This window comes from Perissodus microlepis, chromosome 22, assembly GCF_051167445.1.
Source record: "Perissodus microlepis isolate ML-2025 ecotype Zambia chromosome 22, ASM5116744v1, whole genome shotgun sequence".
In the NCBI taxonomy this organism is placed as follows: domain Eukaryota; kingdom Metazoa; phylum Chordata; class Actinopteri; order Cichliformes; family Cichlidae; genus Perissodus; species Perissodus microlepis.
Window position 1 is genome coordinate 10,434,665 of NC_140481.1, and position 19,904 is coordinate 10,454,568.

General features: G+C 41.8%; 1 protein-coding gene across 2 annotated transcripts in view; it reads left to right on the forward strand.

The window, feature by feature from the left end:
- The window catches only part of fam49al (family with sequence similarity 49 member A, like), a 39,541-nt gene extending 21,417 nt beyond the window's left edge, over positions 1-18,124 (forward strand). Inside the window, exons 1-11 of one of the 2 annotated variants that reach the window (XM_084918439.1) lie at positions 1,545-1,604; positions 3,581-3,660; positions 7,324-7,445; positions 9,098-9,203; positions 11,938-12,074; positions 12,205-12,282; positions 12,557-12,673; positions 14,165-14,244; positions 14,539-14,665; positions 16,660-16,730; positions 16,831-18,124. In XM_084918439.1, the coding sequence (XP_084774565.1) occupies positions 3,588-3,660; positions 7,324-7,445; positions 9,098-9,203; positions 11,938-12,074; positions 12,205-12,282; positions 12,557-12,673; positions 14,165-14,244; positions 14,539-14,665; positions 16,660-16,730; positions 16,831-16,894 (975 nt within the window). In that variant the 5' untranslated portion in view covers positions 1,545-1,604; positions 3,581-3,587 and the 3' untranslated portion in view covers positions 16,895-18,124. Of the gene's footprint in view, positions 1-1,524; positions 1,605-3,580; positions 3,661-7,323; positions 7,446-9,097; positions 9,204-11,937; positions 12,075-12,204; positions 12,283-12,556; positions 12,674-14,164; positions 14,245-14,538; positions 14,666-16,659; positions 16,731-16,830 lie in introns of those variants that run through there. The other variant, XM_084918440.1, reaches the window with a different exon arrangement.
- Positions 18,125-19,904: the final 1,780 nt, after the last annotated feature.

Here is a 19,904-nt window from a genome sequence, read left to right on the forward strand (position 1 = left end):
TGCAGGTTCACCCTGAGCACATGAAATAGACATGAAAGGAAGTGGAGAAGCTGTGGAGAACATAATGCTGCCTTTGACATCATTCAGCATGACCGATTAAGTGGTGGGTCAGTGATGGTCTGGGAAAGCATATCCATGGAGGAACACACAGACCTCTACAGGTTAGGTACTCCCATTAGGTATCAGGATGAAACCCTTACATCCATTCCCAGACTTTATGCTGGTGCAATGGGTGGTGAATGACAATCTCCAACTTCATGTGGCACGAGTATGGAGGCAGTTCTTGGAGAATGAAGGACCTGACACCACTGACTGCCCCCCTTGCTGTTATAGGCAAAATAGAGTAATCTGCTCTATAATTTACTTTGATAATTTACTTTGATTTTCAGGGTGTCTTTGAATTCAGCTCTCTGTAGGATGATCATTTTCATTTCCATCAAACAATGTGGGATCCTTTCATGCCTAACACACTACAGAGTCAACATCAGCATAGAAACATCTGATGTGTTTTTTAAGTGTTCACTTAATTTTCTTGAGCGGTGTATATACAAAAATAAGGAGCTTCCTTAACGGCATAACAGGTCCCCTTTAAGGAGGATGACTTTTTTTTTGGTGTTTTTTGCTCTAAACTTCCTGTTTAAGCAGTTTTAACGTTTTAAAAATCATCTTGTTCCACAGTATGAAATGCTTTGTGCACGTGTTACTGAAGCTGTGTGTGATTCAGTCAGAGGTAAATCAGCAGCATCATTTCAGACACAGAAATAAAATTCAGCAGGCACATCTGATATTTTCATTGAGATGTGGACAACTTAATGCATATGTACTTACTAGTAGTTTGGAGCATAGACGCTCCTGTTAGTGTGATTAGTGGCAGAAAAAGAGCCTCACCAGTTGCCAAATTGATCTTAAATGGGCCAGACCAGTAAAACCGTTAAACACCTTGAAATTATTATTTTTTAATTCTATGAAATCATTCTGAAAACCTCTGTATTTCATGGAGAAATAAGCTGAAAAGCCCGAGACTTTATAACGTACCTGTCTGACCACAAATGTTATCTCTTGAGCTTGGATCCTTGGGTTCACGCTCTGGCATCTGGCCCTGTGGTCTGTAGAAGTATCTATAGACTGCTGTATATAAAGAGCATTAGAGGGGAGCAGTCTGCACATGGCAGGCTTTTATTGGGTTACTATAGTAATGTAAATGGATTAAAACCACCGCTCAGCTCGAGCGACTCCCAATGAGTGAGCTAAATGATTCACGGCTGGATTTGGGCCGTGCTGTAATTGAATACAGCATATGCGTATCGGACACAAACTGCGATCGGTGTCATCTGTGACTGGACGTCCGGCTTCGCTCTGCACATATTGCTTAGACAGAAGGATGCAGAGGGGAAAATTAGACAAGTGCAGATGGGTAAGAAACTAAAGTGCGTCTGCTGCGTCCTCCATGTGCCGGTTGTGTATTTTGATGCAGGTTGCCAGATCCAGGGTACTGTATGCATTTTGTTGTTTCCTCCCGTCCAGGTCGCCAGCCATGGGGAACCTCATTAAGGTCCTTGGCAAGGATTTAGAGAACTGTCCACATTTTTTCCTGGACTTTGAAAGTAAGTGGGCGCCAGGGTTGCGTGCGTGTGTCCGTGTGGTTGAATTGTGAGTGTGTGGAGTGGAAGTGTGCGGCGGGGAGGGGGTGGGGCCAGCTGGTGGCGATTTGATGGAGTGTTGTTGAGGGTGTGGTTTGTCATTAACAGACACTCTTTAGTCCCACTCTCCACACGAGGAAACCTGTTTGTTTCATGAACTTGTCAGCTGTCCACAGAAATCAGATATGACAAGAAGCCAATAAACAGAAACAAACCAAACCAACAACCTCAGAGGCTTGACCGTAAAATAGAGAACAGTGACCACAGGTAATTGAAAGCAGCACATGGGGTTTTTGTCTCATAGAAACTCACCTTTTAAAAATAAATCTTTTTCACTGCTCCAGTTTTGAGTCACATATATGACGCGCAGCTTTCATAAAGCGGTTGCAAACACTCCGAGCTGCACCAGTGCTACGCAACCAGCTGTACTTTGCATCAAATTATACCAAACTAGAAACAATTTGTTTTTATTACACAGTAAACAAACACAGTCATATCCTAATTACATTGCAGTTATGGGCTAATTAGAACCTGTGCATAATGTTTCTGGATCCAAAAGTATTAAACCTAATTACATCAGGTTTGGCCTTTATTACAATGGGATGAAACACAGAGCAAGACTTTATTCTTTCACTTCATTTTACCGCACGGTTCTCTTGTAATGTGTTTCATTCACACTCTGGATGGGTCCAATGTTCAGACAACAGAATTATGATAGTTTGGCATTTAAAAAACTGATATTTCATTCTCAATTTTCTTTGTATCAGTTTAGTTTTAGTTAGTTTCCAGAGTGGGCAGGGGGAACATTTGTTTTAACACTTTACAAAGGCCCTCGCAGTACTGCAGACATCACAGGCTCAACAAAGCCTCATCAGGCAAGCTGTTAGTGGTTTATCAATGAGTGTATTCCTGTTTTACAGTTTATTTGTATTTTAAAATAATTGATTTTTTTAATCACCTAGTTTTAGCTTTTAGTTTAGTTTTAGTTAACTATAATAACATTGCCTGACTAGTTTTAGGCCAGTGTTAGGCTGTTGGAGGTAATCCTATATCACCAAGGGCAGCATATTTTATACACGAATGTTTGAGATCAATAAATTGCACGTGGAGGCAGAATGCAGGAAAAATGATACGAGCTCACTAACTCAACAGGACTTGAACGCATCAAATGCATGTGAAGCAGTTATAATGAGCAACAAATGGCCTTGTAATAAAGTAAAAACATGGTCAATAAAGGCCCAGTAAATGTCCTCTGAGTGCAGTGTTTTCAGTGTCAACCAGTACACAGAGTAGAACTGGTTACTCTGGATCTGACAGTATATGGAGTTTCTAACTAGATCATAATTAAGGTATTGTGTCTAATCAGAACATATTATTCCTAGTGTTTGTCTAATTTGATAAAAGGAAGCACAGCTGATTAAGTGTTATTAATGCAACAAAAAATAAAGTGCAGTATTTTTTAAGTCGTTATCTTTATATTTCATGACTTTATTGCAACTTTTAATTTAAATTTTCTGCACCAGACTCAGGTAGTTTCTTGTATTTGAGTCTTAATGAGTTTCCTGTCTTCCAAAATAAATAAATTCAAACTGTTCTTGCGACAAACTGTCTTGTGTTTGAGGCTAGTAGCGCATTCCTGCGACCTTTGATCTTTAAGTTTGATTGCTTTTGGAGTCGGCGCCTCCTCATGAAGGACTATTTTATCTCAGAGGAAACAGTGAGAGTGGGATTAAAGACGTTCTGCGTCCACGTTGTCACGCTCCACCCAGGACATACTCCCATCATGCCATTCCAACAACGTCCTCTCATCCACCTCGACACCCTCACCTCTCGCACAACGCACACCCACCTACACCTCACAGGCACGCACACGCGCGCACAACCCCTCCCGACACCCATCCCCTCATCACCCACAGACTTCTCCCCTCTCTCTGTTCCAGGGGGCTCATGGGAAACCTCCTGAAAGTGCTGGCTTGCGCCGAACTTGAGCATGGCCCAATAGTTTTCCTTGACTTTGAACGTGAGACCATCCGCTTCTTATTTTTTTGAGTTATCCCTTTCTCTCTGTTGCTTCCCCCCTCCTCCCTTTTATTTTTTGGTCATATCATCCATCTTAGCTGACCATTGTGTCATCTTTAGGTCCTTAGTTACATTTTATTTCCTCCTCAGCTCTCCCCCTCCTCACCCCTCCTCCTTTTCTTTATCTTTTTGATTTCTGCTCTGGGGACCGGCATTTGAAAGGCATCTGGCTTTTTTCTGAAGGGTCTTACTCACGCACGCTGCATCCTATTAGACGCAGACAGATGCACAATAGCAGGGTGACACTGCAGCAAAAAGAAAATAAATTCATTAATGTTAAAAACTGACAACAATAACACTTTGCTCTCCAAAGCTACAAAGAGCTGAGGAGAAACAAACAGAGAATGCCAGTCCTGTGTGGGTTTCTGTTGCTCGGGGATGACGATGGCTAACAAAAAGTCTATCGTCATCCCTCCACCTCCTCATCTCCTCATCCCCTATTGTACGTCTAATCTATTTGTGAGTGTGAGTGTGCGTTAGGAGAGTGGGACTGATAAAGAGAAGCTGAAGTATGACTGCAAAGAAAGGCTAATGATTTCACCTCTGTCCCCTCTTTTCTAATTTACCCAGTCAGTGAAGTATGAACTTTGCAAAGCATCCATCCTAACAAATCTTTTTTTTTACTTCATTATTCAGTGTTAAAATCTTTTTGTAGTTCATGTCAATTTATAATTTACTTTGTTAGCAGGCTCGGCATTTAACACAAAGTTCAGTAAGCGAGCTGACATGTTTAGAGGTTTTCTTGAATTGTTGGGTATCTTTGAGATTCAGATTTTTTTGTTCCTCTTTTGATGAGTTTAAAAAGCTGTGAAAAAACATCTCCAGTGAAGATCTTAACACTGATTATGAATTTTTAAGATGTAGATGTTTTGCACTGTATCCCCAACATGCTCTGCACCTCCTAAAACATCCCCTTCTCCCTTTTAACAGCTGCCTTCCTCCCCCCTCTTTCTTTACCCGCTGTTACAGTGGGAGTGGGAGAGCTCACTGCTGGCGAGAGACGTCAGCCGTCAAATAGGTTGAATTTCCCCTTCGTGTGTCGGGCCTGTGATTCACTTTACTTCAAAAGCGAGTTGGGATGAGTCAGACTCGGGAATGGCAGCTTTGGGAGCGTCCCTCCCCCTCCTCATCCACCCCCCTGTGCCATCTGTGAGCTCTCCTTCTCCACCTGGAGACACACACTCACCTCTGTCACACAGCTTCAAGTTTGGTTTCTCGTTAAACTATTTATAGCTCGGCGCTGATCACACCTCCCTAACACCCTTTGAAGGATAAGATGCAATTCTGACCACTGACAAAAAGATTATCAGGATGGATGTCTGGACTGAGCTGCTGTCTGTGAAAATCATCAGTCAGCTTGAAGTCATCCTCAGACTGAATTATAGCAACCTCTGTGTCTTAAAACATCTGAGGGAAATGGTTTGAGAATCAGGGAAGATACTGCTCTCACCGTGAAGCTGTAATCAGCCAACCTCGGAGAGAGAAACAAACTTGCACACATTGTAAAAATCCCCCTGGGAGCACGACTAAATACAAAAATCAACAAGTGAAGCTTGAGGTTTATCAGAGTTGTGTAATACTGTGATAATTATGGCCAGATTTCCCATATCCATAATGAGACTTCTGTCACAAACAGTGTGTGCGAATCACTCACTGCACTGTGTATTATAGTTAGGGTCGTCCATTTTATTCAATTATCTAAATTTTGTGTCATTAAATTTATATCGACGACTCCCCGCAGTAATTCCATCCACTGCATGAGCTTTATATATGCAAAGTAATAAAATTAAGTAATTCAGCTCAATTCATTTTAATTTTTATGTTGCTAAATTACAACAACGAATGAACCATAAAAGTGAAGTCGAAACCTTAGACCCTATCCCTGGCTTTTTTCGTTATACTAGCGCATGCTAACACATTCTCTGCTCCGGGTTCATATCATTAACTGTATATTAAAAATGGACATCACAACTGTAATGCAACCAATCGGTTTCTGGACAATAATTTTTTTAGCGCCTCTAATTTGGCATTTTGGCCATCAACCTTCTCTGCTGATCAGCTAATACTGACTGCTAGCTAGCTAGCTTAGCTAATGAGGTGCATCTGTTATTTACTTAGCCGTACTTGGGATGCTAATTTGGCTAATTTGGCTAGCAAAAGACAGGGTTAAAACAAAATGTAGAAAACTACACAGCAACGCCTTTTAGTAGAACCAAAAGTGTGGGCTGGATATGAATGAGAAAACTATATGATCACAATGTAGCCTTGCCTGAAGTATACTATGCTGTATTGTTTGAACTACAGCTTACAAAATGAAATCATTCTGTATTAAGGAAGACTTTAAATTTGCAACTCAGACCATAAATAGTTCTTTAGCTAATAAATCAAATTAGCAGCAGGATAATTGTCTGTAAAGATCTATAATTGATTAATTTTTTCCAACCAAAGGAGTCCCCCCTGCTGGCCAGTATAAAGAATGCAGGTTTAAGGCAGTTCCAGACTGATACCTGAATATGTCCATCTTTTATATACAACTAATTTAGCTTACAAATATGAGGGCGTTATCAATCACCAGATCTTGGCATAATAACTGTATTTAATACAAAGCAATTATGCTATACTTAATTAATACCAAGTAAACATAATGTGTTGTTTACGAGAATAATGAAGGAGGGCATTAGAGAGAATTCACTACTGTTGCACTGCTTGCTGTGCTTATAATGGCAGCTGGTGTGCACGTGGGACAGCAAATATACCTTGATTACTATTTCTCCGCAGGGAAGCAGCGCCTCGGGGTGCAAAAATAATCAGCAGAGCTACCGCATGTAGCGAGCTGCCTGGGCACACTCCCACTCTTTATACCTGAGTCAGAGGCAAGAAAAACCAAACACATCGCTGACTCAAGAGGACCCCTCCTAAATTGTGTCCCTGTAAGCACTTCATCTGTCCTGCGTGCATACATGAACGAAGCAAAAACTATGACTGGAAAAAAAACTGAGATAAAGACTGAGCATGCCCAGAGGTTTCCCTCTCTGCTGCTTATTTTTTCTCACAATTAAACTTAACAGTCATTTAAAAAAATCATTTCACAGACGTGTAAAGGGAAAAGGAGAGTGAGAAAAATCTATAAGACTATTACATCAGTCGGATTCTGCTGTTACACCTACCCAGGCTTTGATACATTTATGCTGAATGGGCAGTGGACATGACTGGTTGCTTTTACAGCGACTGCAGCCCATCAAAATGGAAAACTCTGTTCCCTGACACAAAGCCAACTTGTTATATGAGTAACCACAAACCTCGCTGTGTGACAAAGCGCTCGATGAGTGTCCTGTTATTGTTCTACCTGTAGATTGTTTATTGGCCAGATTTTAACCTTAGATATTTACACATGCAATGATTACTCGTTGTCTTTCTAATTCTTTGCTAATCTCAGGTTTCTATCTGGCCTTCTAGGACATCATCATCTAAGCTCCTCACTAATACTCGCTCTCCCTTTCCTCCCTCCTCTCTGTATTCCATCACCTCTGCTCTTGATATTTTCATCCCGTCATGACACTTTCACTTCCCACTCCCCGTCCTTCTTCCCTCCCTGCCCTCACAGATGCCCAGCCCACAGAGGCAGAGACGGCCGTGTGGAACCAGGTCAGTGCCGTGCTGGAGGAGGCTCACGGGATCTTGGCCGAGCTGCAGTCCTACAACGGAGCGGGCCAGGAGATACGAGAAGTGAGCATGAATCAGTCGAGCCCCCACTGCAGCATGGGGAAACTAGCGCTCATGTGTGATGCCAGGGTTGGAATTCTGACGTGCAGCGTGCCGTGCAGCAGGCACCGAATCTAAACCCAAGCAGAAACACCCGAAACATTTCATGCAATATGTCGTTTCCATAAATATAATCAGCTACAAAGCTGGTACACTGGTCCTGATGATCACATGGCACACAATTAACTGTCTTCAGAAACATTAATGAGAACCACTGCTGATAGCTTAGCTGTCAGGATAACTACATTTATAAGTGCTGAATCATTTCCTTTCCTTGCATCCTAACTCTGAGGACACAGATACTGTATGCCGGGGGCTATAGAGAAGATAATGTATTATTAATTCCACAGCGGAGAGAAACTGAGGAGAGTATTATTACCAAACCTGAGTAAAGATAACTAGAAATATATCTTTAGTGATAACATGCAACCAACAGATATCCCGCTCGGCATTTTTTTACACTGAGGCATTTGTGAAATATTAATCTTGACTAAATATGTGTCAGTTTGCACACTTTTCCAGGACAGAAATGGGAACTTTTAGATGATCCGGGTTCAAAAAGTCTTCTTTCATATTGTTGGCAAATTGGAGTAAAAGTTTTTTTTTTGCAGGAGGGAAAACTGTGTTTATCACTCCATAACAGCCATTAAAAAGTCAATTTTCACTGTGTTTTAGCAATGAAAGGGGCTATAAATCAGGCTTTGAAGGGCTATATGAACAGCTGATTGTGTAAAAACCATCAGGATATAGACAGAACAGTAAAAGTGAGAAGTTTGGTGAATTTAAGAGCTGTTCGAGTGGAGCTTTTTGGCTCAGAGAATTAGAAAAACTCATAGTTCTTTCTTTTTTTAAAAAAATTGGGGATATCTGCTGGCAAAAGAACATGCCGTCACAACGGGATTATATGTTTTATATATTCAATAGCATAATTTACAGGAAAACAAATAATGACAGTCATAAGGGCTTATTATGGAGCTGATATGTATTGATTTGCTGCTGAAAATAGCTCTGAGCAAATGCACCAATTTCCTCTTGTTTAAACAGCTTTAAGCACTGAGTTAGCCTCTGCAAAATGTTTCTGTGCCCTATTTAAAGATTTACACCAAAAGTAGGCGCAAAACGAATATATATATCCACACAATACTGACTTTGACAAATTTGATTACATGTAAATTTTACCTCTAATTTTTTTTTATAGGAGTACAACATAGAAGGCACATTGTCTTTAATGAAACTCGAGGAATGACTAATTAAAACTGAATAATAATTTGAAGAAATAAATGCTTGATTTTATACATTTCAGTTACATTTTACCCAAAATAATTATTTAATGTTTATGAGGGCAAATAATTGTTGTTGTTTTCTTTCAGTGTAAAGAAATTGAGAGTGGGGATTAACATGTTTTGATTTGATTTATTTATTGATTGTTATTTGTTGATGCAAAGAAATATGCACCATTTACACTTTTTCTTATCATATTGATCAGGTGAGATTATTTGAGGCCAATTTGAGTGTGTGATACTGTGTGTGAGATGACAGGTCAGAGGAAAGGACAGGGAACAAAAAAGATGGCAAGGTTTTTAAAAGTAACATCTGTCTGTGTTACTGGGCTGCAGGCCATCCAGAACCCGGGTGACCTCGCTCTTCAGGAGAAGGCCTGGAACGCAGTGTGCCCTCTGGTGGCCAAGCTGAAGCGGTTCTACGAGTTCTCCCTCCGACTGGGTGAGTGTGGCCGTTGCAGTCTATGAAAGCATTTCAGAGAGTGATGTAACCCCATCTCTGGTGGCCATGTTGGAGCTGAAAGCATCTGTAACATGAACCTAAAATCTAAAGAGACGGCAATTGCTGTCAGCTGCTCATTTATGAGAGAAGCAGGGTTGTCAGCTGGGTGGATGTGCTGCAGAGCCAGAAGAAGGCAGGAAAATGAGTGGAGATGAGGTGATGGGTGCACCCCTCAGATTAAAGTCTCTGTCCTCTGTTTATCTCAGTTTGAAACAGCTGTTTTGGTATTTAGCATCTGTGCTTCATTGGAGTGCACAGGCTAGAGCTGATCGTACTACAGCACTAGCTATTATACTGCTTTTTCTTTGTTGTTTTTTTTTTTAAATTGGCATCTTTTCAGCAGTTTCAGGATGTGATAAATCCTGTTAAGACTGACTGATGAATGCAGTCAAAAGTGTCCACGCCACATATGTTTCCTTAAACAGGAAGGAGGTCCGTTTAAAGTGATAAAAACGGGCCTTGGCATTGCTGAGAGCTCCATCAGCATTGTGCCTTTCCAGGCTTGACAGCATTCCTCAACAAACACACACACACTCACATTCATACTCCATGATGTCCTCTCAGCCATCTCTGCAGCATCCTGACCCAGCAGCAGCCAGGCAGCCGTTGCTACGGAAACAGTGGTCCACAGTGGTCCAGCGCGAAGAGAAAGAGAGAGAGTAGAGAGAGGAGTATGAGCAGAGAAATAGAGTTCAGCTGCCGCCTCTGCGCTGCCTTCCAGTAATACTTTCAGTCTCAGGGACATTGTGTTCTCAGATTACCATACAATGGGAGCTGGCCAATAATTGATGATAATGTCTGGCGGCTAATGTAGCTATGAGATTCAGTACAATAGAGATCACATACTTCCATCGTGCTGAAGAGAAAGGGTGGCAGTATGTCCCAGCACCACCTTTTGCTTTATAGTTATTTGATCAAAGGGGGCAGTAAGGGGTGGAGAGGTCCAGTTTAACGTTAACAGCTGCTGCATCTCTATAAGCTGTCAGAGGATGGAGATCGTGCACTCTGTGCTCTCGGCAGGAGCGAGACTGGGGTATCTGCCCAGGGCCTCAGATGAAACAATTCCATGTTGTATTTATAGAAGGCACTCGTGCATTTTTAATGCAGAGGAAGGGATGGAGCCCCAGGAGCTTTTGCTTCTGAGGCATCAACACCACTGTACATACAGCCTCTGGAGTCCGGCTATGGAGTGTGATTTGTTGCAGACTTAGTTTAACATCATGGATGACACGGGTGGGATAACCATGGCCACTGCCTCTGCAGTCACAGCCACACTCAGGCTGTGTGAGCAGCTGTAGCTTGATCTGTGAACATGCAACATGCAGTCTGTGTTTTAGCAAGGAGCGCTCTGTTAAGCCTGTGGTCACTGAGGGCAAATAAAATCCTGCTGAGAGCCTTAATGAAAGTGAAACTAACAAGACAATAGCAAGGAGAGCGTGCAAGTGGGTATTTTGGATTTCATGCTAAGCAGAAAAACATTAATCATGTTCACCATCACGACCGATGTCTGTTTACCAGTTCAGGGAGGTACCACTGCATTTGCTTCCAAAAAAATAAATACGTAAAATGTTGGACTGATCTGCCTCTAATCATCTCACTCACGACCTACAAACTGAAACTGCTCCCCGAGAGCTCTGCCTCGAAGTGTAGCTAAATATGCAACATTAAAAATGCAACAGACATGCTGTTTCAAATCCCGTGGCTCCACTGACTGTATATAAAAGATGGAAATTGCCACTGTGACGAAACCTGTTGGTTTGTTGAATTCAATTTTGGAACTTTATGCAAAGAGTAAAAGTATGGAACATAAAACTTCTTGCATGTCCTCTTAGGTCACGAGACTGCAAATAGTATAGATCTGTCAAATTGTGTATAGCATATAGTGTTTGTGGGAGCTGCCAGCCACAAGTGGCCTGTCTGCCGAACCGCAGTCTTCAAACGTTCTTTCTGCTGTGATAAAGCCATTTTGGTGTTTATACCGTGATAAACTTGACCCCTTGTCCCAGGTGCCCACGCTGAGCTGTTGCATAAAGAAATAAATAAAGAAATTCTTTCCTTTGCTGTCAAAAACGATTTCAGTGTAGAGGCAGCAGTCCTTTACTAAATTTACACCTTTGTGCATCCTAACGGGACACACATCAGAGAAAGACTTTTAAGGCTCATGCAAAATGTAGAAGACACGCTGGTAATGATTTCCTTTTAGGAAAGCAGCTTTTCCGTTCGCATACTTTCACTTCCTCTGAAGCTTTATTTCTCATACCAACTGTTTGGCTCCAATTCTAAATTTCTGGACACCTGAATAATACAATAATACAGAGAAAACATCCAACAATCAAACAACCCCCCTTTGAGAAAGCACTTGGCGAAAGTGGGAAGGAAAAACTCCCTTTTAACAGGAAGAAACCTCTAGAAAAACGAGGCTCAGGGAGGGGCGGCCATGTGGTGTGACTGGTTGGGGTTGAGGGGAGGTAGATAAGACAAAAGACACGTTGTGGAAGAGAGCCAGAGATTGATGACAACGATGATTAAATGTATGCATTTTAGAGAAAGAAAAAAGAAGAAACACTCAGATCTTGGCTAGATTAGAGAGGATTACACAAGTCTGACCAAACTAAGATAAAACAGGCAGGTCCTAGCTGGACTGGATGAATTTCTGACTTGGATCCATTTGCAGAGAACGCCTTGCGCAGCCTGCTGGAGGCGCTGACGAGCCCGCCGTATGCTCCCATGCAGCACCTGGAGAGAGAGCAGGCCTTGGCCAAGCAGTTTGCCGAGATCCTCCATTTCACCCTCAGCTTCGATGAACTAAAGGTGAAGGAAATCTTTGTTGTTGTTGTTCTAATTACAGCCCTCAGACGCTGACCTTTACTGTACTGAAACATCAATACGGTCGTTGAGCAGCCTTGTGAAACTAAATGCCACCTTCTCTCTCTCCGTGCAGATGACAAATCCAGCCATTCAGAATGACTTCAGCTACTACAGGAGGACCATAAGCAGGAACAGGCTGAACAACCAGCAGGTGAGGCAGGCCTGTTTGCACTGCATACATGATCAAATGGTTCAGCGCGGCTTCAGTTCCCCTCTTTAATCATTAATGAAGTGGGGGTGTCCGTTTCCTTCCAACGACGCAAAGATGTGTACAATCAATATTTCATCTAACTTTCGAGTTATACAAATTAACACCAGGGTTGCCTCCATCATTACGCTCTCCTTTCACCAGCTGTGTGACATGATTATTGGATCGTCTGAAACGTTTGTTTTAAGTGTGACATCTGTTTTGTTTCGGCGCGCAGCTTGAAGCGGAGAACGAGGTTAACAACGAGATGGCAAACAGGATGTCGCTGTTCTACGCCGAAGCAACACCAATGCTGAAGACTCTGAGTAACGCCACCACCAAGTTTGTCTCAGAGGTACACGTCATCCACTCACTGCTTACATGTGTTTATGGCTTAGTCCACATTTCCAAGAACAACATTCCAATCAATAATAATGAGTAAAGTAGTGGTGACACAATACATCCTCAACAATGAGTAAAAGACCAAAAGTATTCAATGCAGACAAGGTTTCTGGTAGTATTACCCCATTTTTTTGGATAAAAGTAAAATGTAGCTCTTTGGAGGATAATTCTACCAGCTGTAATTCAGTGAGTGAATCTGATCAGCATCATCCCTTTAAATTTAACTCGATGTCTTTAGTGTAACCTAACACTGACCAGGAACGCCACAGCTGCTCTGCACCAGTCAACCATGTCAACACAGCACTGTAGACCAGGGGTAGGCAACTCCAGGCCTCGAGTGCCGGTGTCCTGCAGATTTTAGATGACTCCTTGATCGAACACAGCTGATTTAAATGACTAAATTACTTCCTCGACATGTCTTGAAGTTCTCCAGAGGCCTGGTAATCAACTAATCATTTGATTCAGGTGTGTTGACCCAGGGTGATATCTAAAACCTGCAGGACACCGGCCCTCGAGGCCTGGAGTTGCCCACCCCTGCTGTAGACTAACCACTTTAGCAAGTTTCTTGAATTCTACTGTATTAATTTGCAGTGAAACTTTCATATATGACAGTAAGCAGGCCCCAGCTGATGGGGGATAGAGCTGCTCCAAGTGTGGGACGACCAAGCAAAAAACACAAAATAAAATAATGATTTTTATTTAGAGAAATTAAAGAAACGAGAGTACCAGATGTCTCCTGCTAACCTGAGAGCAAATGAAAGGACTGGGTTGTTAACTGCTTTTGGGTTCTGAAGAGGGGCTAACCCAAGTTACAATGACCAGTATAAAAGGGAGTCCTGTTTCCCTCACTGTGGGGGTCTTAGTCGTAGACGTGGTCATTGTCAAGACATCTGGGTGTAACTAAGTAAAGTAGAGTCTGTCAGCACAGAAGTGAAGCTCAATAAAGCGAATAGAAGAACAGAGCCCTCTATATAGATTAGATCCGAATGACTGTGTGTCTCTATGTACAGTCTGTTTTTGCTGTGCTTGTAAGAGAAAAAACAAAACCATATACTTCCATGGTACACTCGAGTCTTCACCTCAGGCGGCCATGTTGAACTGCTGTGTGAAACATCCGCCTTCTCCTGTCAAAACACAGTTTTACGGGCGAGGCAGCAGCCTTTTGCTAACTTTACACCTCGATGCATCCTGATGGGCCGCACGCCAAACGGAGAAAGACTTCAGAGGTTCGTGCGATATGTAGAGGGCACGCTGGTGATGAACGCCTTCCAGCATAGCAGCTGCACAGTCCTCATGCTTTTTGCCGTGCTTTGTCGCCACCTTGTGGCAGAACATTTTGGCGCAGGCAGTGCAGTAAAGTGTAGAGGACTTTCTCACATTGTTCGCTCATCCAAATGGAAGCCATTTTTACATCTTCTTTCATTTTCCTTTTGTCTTTCATCAGAATAAGACCTTGCCCATAGAGGACACCACAGACTGCCTGAGCACCATGGCCTGCGTGTGTCGCGTCATGCTGGAGACTCCGTAAGTGCTTCTTGTCTCCCCATCTTCTTTCGCTCAGTTCATCTCCTTGAATGTCAGAATCCTAAATTCGAATTAACAGGCTCTTTCACTGTGCCGTATAATATGTCAGTAATTCAATAGATCGACGCTCAGAGTCCTTCATGCTAAATATAAAATGTTTAATCTTTATTCTGTGTGTCTTTGTGTGAAGAAACTCTCATCTATAACTTGTTCACTGGTATTTGGTGGACACCCCCAACCCCCACCGTGCCCTCTGTTAAACAGAGCAAATATTAACTCCTGTTTTTGTCCCAGGGAGTACCGCTGTCGGTTCACCAACACAGACACTATGCTGTTCTGCATGAGGGTGATGGTGGGCGTCATCATCCTGTATGACCACGTTCACCCCGTCGGGGCTTTCGCCAAGACCTCCAAAATTGATGTGAGTACAGCAAATACTTGCATACTTTGAAAATAATGGCCCTCTGTTGCATGTGTAAAGCAAAGGAGGTTAATCTAGTGTACCTGAGGGGTCCTGCTAAGCCAACAGTTTGGTTAGGCTGGTCATCAATCACAAAGCTTTAGTTGACCAGTTGCATTCATTTCAATCTCCATATTTTTATTATTGAGCTCCACCAGAGAAGATCTGCACGACTCAAAGCTCAGAATAGTCTTTTTATCTCATAACAGCTCAGATTATCTGCTCTCTGGAGCACGTTTGTAAAGAAGTGTGATGAGTGCTGAGTAACAGACCTAGAAAAATATTTAAATTTTGCATAAGATGGATGGAGTTGTTAATAGCTGGGTATTGTGAGCATGAATGTAATGTGGGCTTTGTTATGATTGATGCAAATCCATTAGCTTCAAATCCCCAAGTTTCATACCAAGATGAATGCCTCTCTTAAATGTTTTTGTCTTTTTCTATCCATTTATTACCAGGACAAACTGATAATAAGGAAATACAAATAGACGAGCACAGAACTGATACACACTGTCCTTTATCAGTGACCCACATCTTCAGCTTCAGTTAATTGACGTTGGTGGGCATTTGTTCATGCACAGCTCTCTTTAACTCCTGTTGCACTTTGATTGCAGCACATTTTCTTTTTCAGACGTTTTGTTGTAGAGTTGCTGCTGTGCTTGGGAACCAGCTGTTTTGACAGATGGCCTCACATTTGACTGTAGAGTACTTCAATATACAGAGGAGCTCATGGTTGACTTAATGACAGCAACGTGTCATTAAGGACTGCAAAACAAGGCCAAGTCATCACCCCTCCACCACTGTTCTTGACAGTTGGTTATGGGGTGTTTGTAGTGATATGCAACGTTTGGTTTTCTCCTTTCTGCACATTACGTAGTGCTCTCCACCAAAGTAGAGATATCAAGCATCTCCACTTTGGCCCTGTCTGTCCAAAGGGCATTGTTCCAGAAGTCTTGTGGTTTATTTGGATGCAACTTTGCAAACACAAGACATGCTGAGAGCAGAAGCTTTCTCATGGCAAACCTTCCAGTCAAGCCGTACATGTTTAATCTTTTTCTAACTGTACTGAATTTTAATGAATGCTAAAATTTAACATTCTAGCCGAGGCCTGTAGAGACTGAGTTGTCAGTCTCAGTTTCATTTATTTGATGCATTTCATTAAAGTTCATCTGAGTGTGTTTACAGTAGATAAAAAAACACCAAATCCTGTGTAGGTTTAAGATGAAAATAAAAGCTAACACACACACACACACACACTCGTAACTGCAAGCCTGCAAGAACCTAGTCTGTTTTTAAATGCATGCAAGGATTTGACTGACCTCACATCAGCAGGACAAGATGTTCTGGGGAGCTAAAAGGTTCATGAGAAGGAATTCAAAGGTAATTCTGTATTCAACTGGGAACCCGTGAAGTCACTTCAATAATGGGATAACATGTTCACATTTCTATGTACATGTTAGGAGTCCAGACAAGTTAAAGTTGTCCTACTGATGATTCGGATAATCCTGGTAGTCGAACCTGCTCGTGCTCGATATGAAAGCATGGATCAGTTTCCCAGAGTTGGTTTGAGAATTTTTAACTTGCGGGATATTAAGTTCCTGAATATGATACAAAAAGCTGTGATCACTGTCCAAAAACGATGCCATGGTTCATGGTTCCTGACCTGCTCACCGAGTTTCAGAGAAAAGGATGATGCATTAAGACGTAGCTCTTGGGTTTCTGTGCAGTTTCTCTGGGCACAGGATGGTCTGATCTGGGGTGAATTTAGCTTTTATAGAGGTGTTCACACTTCCTGTGGATCAGTTAGTCAAGTACATTTGATTGGCGGATTGGATTTGATTTCATAAATGTGTGCACGTGAGTTTGGGTTTTTTGCAGCAGCAGTACCAGGACATGATGTGATGTGAGCCCGCTGACCTTTCTCTAATGCCCTGTGTTGTCTTTGTGGTGGGCAGATGAAGGGCTGCATCAAGGTGCTGAAAGAGCAACCGTCTAACAGTGTGGAGGGACTCCTGAACGCGCTGAGGTGAGTATGAATGTAGAAGAGTAGAAAGGTACAAATCTCCTTCTCCTTCCTCGCTCTGAATAAATGTGAATGTGACATGAATGTGCTTCTGCTCCTTCAGATACACGACACGGCATCTACACGATGACAGCACCTCCAAACAAATCAGGGCCCTCCTGCAATGAAACAAAGAAGAAAAAGAAGCGACCAGGAGAGGAGGAGGAGGGGAAACGAAGGAGCGCACTTGAAGGAGGAGGAAACAAACGCTGATAAACCTGTTTGTTTACAACGAACAAAGAGAAAAATCATCTCCGGGGTTAAGTGCGACCTGATGACAATAAGAAGAGGAAAATAATTATATATATTGTCAGCTGTCCATCATTCTGTCTCTCATTTTGTAAAGTAAGAAAAGAAGAAAAAAAAGAAGCCAGAAAAGAAGATATAGATATATATTAAGAAAAGTGAAACACTGAGCAGCAGGTGAAGAATAGGTAGGATTAAAGAGGAAGCTATATTGGAAGATTTAAGGTCAGAACCAACTGAAAGTGTACGAAACAAAAAAGGAAGAAAAAAAAAAGAGGGTTAATGTTCCAGAAGTAGTCTGACGAGTATTTTTGCACACACTTTGAAAACATCTCCTTCCCCAATGAAATCTGATCCCAAACTGGTTCCCATTGCTTGAACTGGAGGGGCTCTCCTTCAGCTGCACTGGTCTCCACCGACGGGTGAATCATAAAGCAATGTGATGGATACACTCCGGAGATTTGCTTTTACCCGTTTCACTTTCTTTCTGGTGCAGCTGGAGGAAAGCAGGCAGGCGGAGACGGGACGCCTCTGTTTTTGCCCCGATTTCTTCCTCATCATCCATCTATCAAGTATATGCTTTTTTTTCCCTTTAAATTTCTCCTCATCACCAACAAAAATGTAAAAAATAAATAAATAAATAAAGATCCGCCCGTGTCGTGTGCCCCGATGCCGTTTATGTTCCTGCACACAAAAACCATCTTGCCAGCTGCCTGGCTTTACTTGAACTACGTCCTTCACTCTCTCCATGGTGCTAATGTGGTTTATCGCAGCTTCTTATCTGATATCGTTTGGCTGTGATGTGGGACATACAGTGATTTTGTCATCCTCTTCTTTTGTGCACAAGTTAGCCACGATGGCGAGTGAGCCTTCAGCATCTCGGTGCGTAAAAAAAGGGGGTCAAATCTGAGAGGGCATTTTTAGGGAAACCGCAGCACACTTTTAGTTCTTCACCCAGTGCCAAAGCTTATTCTGTTATTACATCGCACGTGAGTCAGGCTCGAGGGTTTGATGGTATTATTATATCACTCATCTTTCTTTTCTTTTTGTAAAAGAGGATTAAAAAGCCGAGACACACGTGAAAAACAAGTGGGAAGGTGGTCCGATTTACATACATTTTAAGGGCGATCTGAGTGTTCCGATGTAAATACGTGAAGCTTTTCACAGCGGGCATCCACACGTTCCCCGTCGGGGAATATGAAAAAACCACCATCACGAACTCACACATAAAAACTCGAGTGCTTTCTTTTAGAGCGAGGTCCATCAATAAGTGGGAAATAAAAATGAAACTAAAAATGATCCAAAAGGAGATTCAAAAGAAGTGCTGTAATGTCTAGAGCCCTTAGTCTTATTTAATTTGATCTTATAATATATTTTCTATACAGGGGTATGTGCGCGAGCATATTCTGTATAAATACATAGATGGCATGTTGCAAAAGTTCTGACAGAAATGTGTAAATAAGGTGTTTTTATTCATTTTTAATCGTTCAGTGACGCTGAAATTGGGTATGTGTTGTCTCTCAGAATTACCATGCGTTTGGCTTGGACCATCGGACTTGCCGTAGTCATAGGTTTCAGAAATTCAGCTTCATTAATGGCGAATGAACCGGAGGGAGGGGAGGGACGCTAAGTGGGGAGGGGGCCGGGGCTGTCCATTTGCTTGTTATTTTGTATATTTTGTGCAACAATAAACTTGTCATTTATTACATTCAACAACAGCCGTCCTGTGTCTGTTCAGTCATGTGTAGGAGTAATGGTGCTGGGGGTGTGATGTCAAAAACTGCAGGTGAAAATCACATTTTTCTAAAACAGGGCTGTCAAACATAAGGCCCGCGGGCCAGAATTGGGCCGGCAAAAGCTCCAATCTGACCCATTAAAAAGATTGGAAAATGTAAAGAAGGATGTAAATTCGAAAATTTTTACTGTATTTTTAAGTTTTACGTATTTTCCACTTCCCCCTTGGCTAGTCGTACTGCATCACACCAAACTAAATAAGTAAAAGATAAACAATGAAATGACATGAAAGTTCCTATTTTTTCACCACTATAGAAATGTAGGATTCTTATCACGAGCTTGCTGTAAAAACAAACAAAAGAATAAGAGGACATCATGTCAATTAACAAAACAAATGTCCAATTTATAATTTAGGTACATCCTGTATGATGAATTAACAGAACTTTTTCTGTCATTTTAAACATCTTTTTCTTACAATTTAATCCCAAAGCAGCATTTCTTTCACATGTAGAAAAACTGAGATATGTTGCTGAAATTGCACTTCTTTTTTTTTTTATATTAAAAATGTGTAGACTTCTTCACACTGACAGGAAGAGAAGCTTCACTGCTCCAGCCCACTTAAGATCAAAGCGGCCTGTACTCTGCCCACAATGTAAAATAAATGCGACGTCCCTGCTCTAAGGTAAACTCTCAGAGTAACAGTGGTGTAGTCTGCGGCTTTAAATTACAGGAAATATTTGACTGGAAAGCAATTAAATGATTATATTCAAAGTCATTACAAATTTGGAATAAATCATAAAGTGTTAGTTACTTTTCAGTGTTTCCTTTGGTTTAACTCAGTCCAATGAAGACACGTAGTTACATGTGTGAGTGTTTAATGTAAAGAAACAGTAGTTTCACAGTGTGTAATGTTGCGTAGGTCACAGTGGTTTTGCAATAGTACCCACAGTGGGAGGGCAGGTGACTTTAATGGTGCAGGAATTGGTCTGTAACTGCAGGATGTAAACTCCAAATTTTGCAAAAGAATGTAAAACATAATTTTTTTTTTTAACTAGAATTATTTGCCATCAATCCCCATAAATCTGTTAAAAAACTCTCAGAGTCAAGCTACTGCTCCTCCCAGTTGAAAGGAGTTGGGTGAGGCGTTTCAGGCATGTC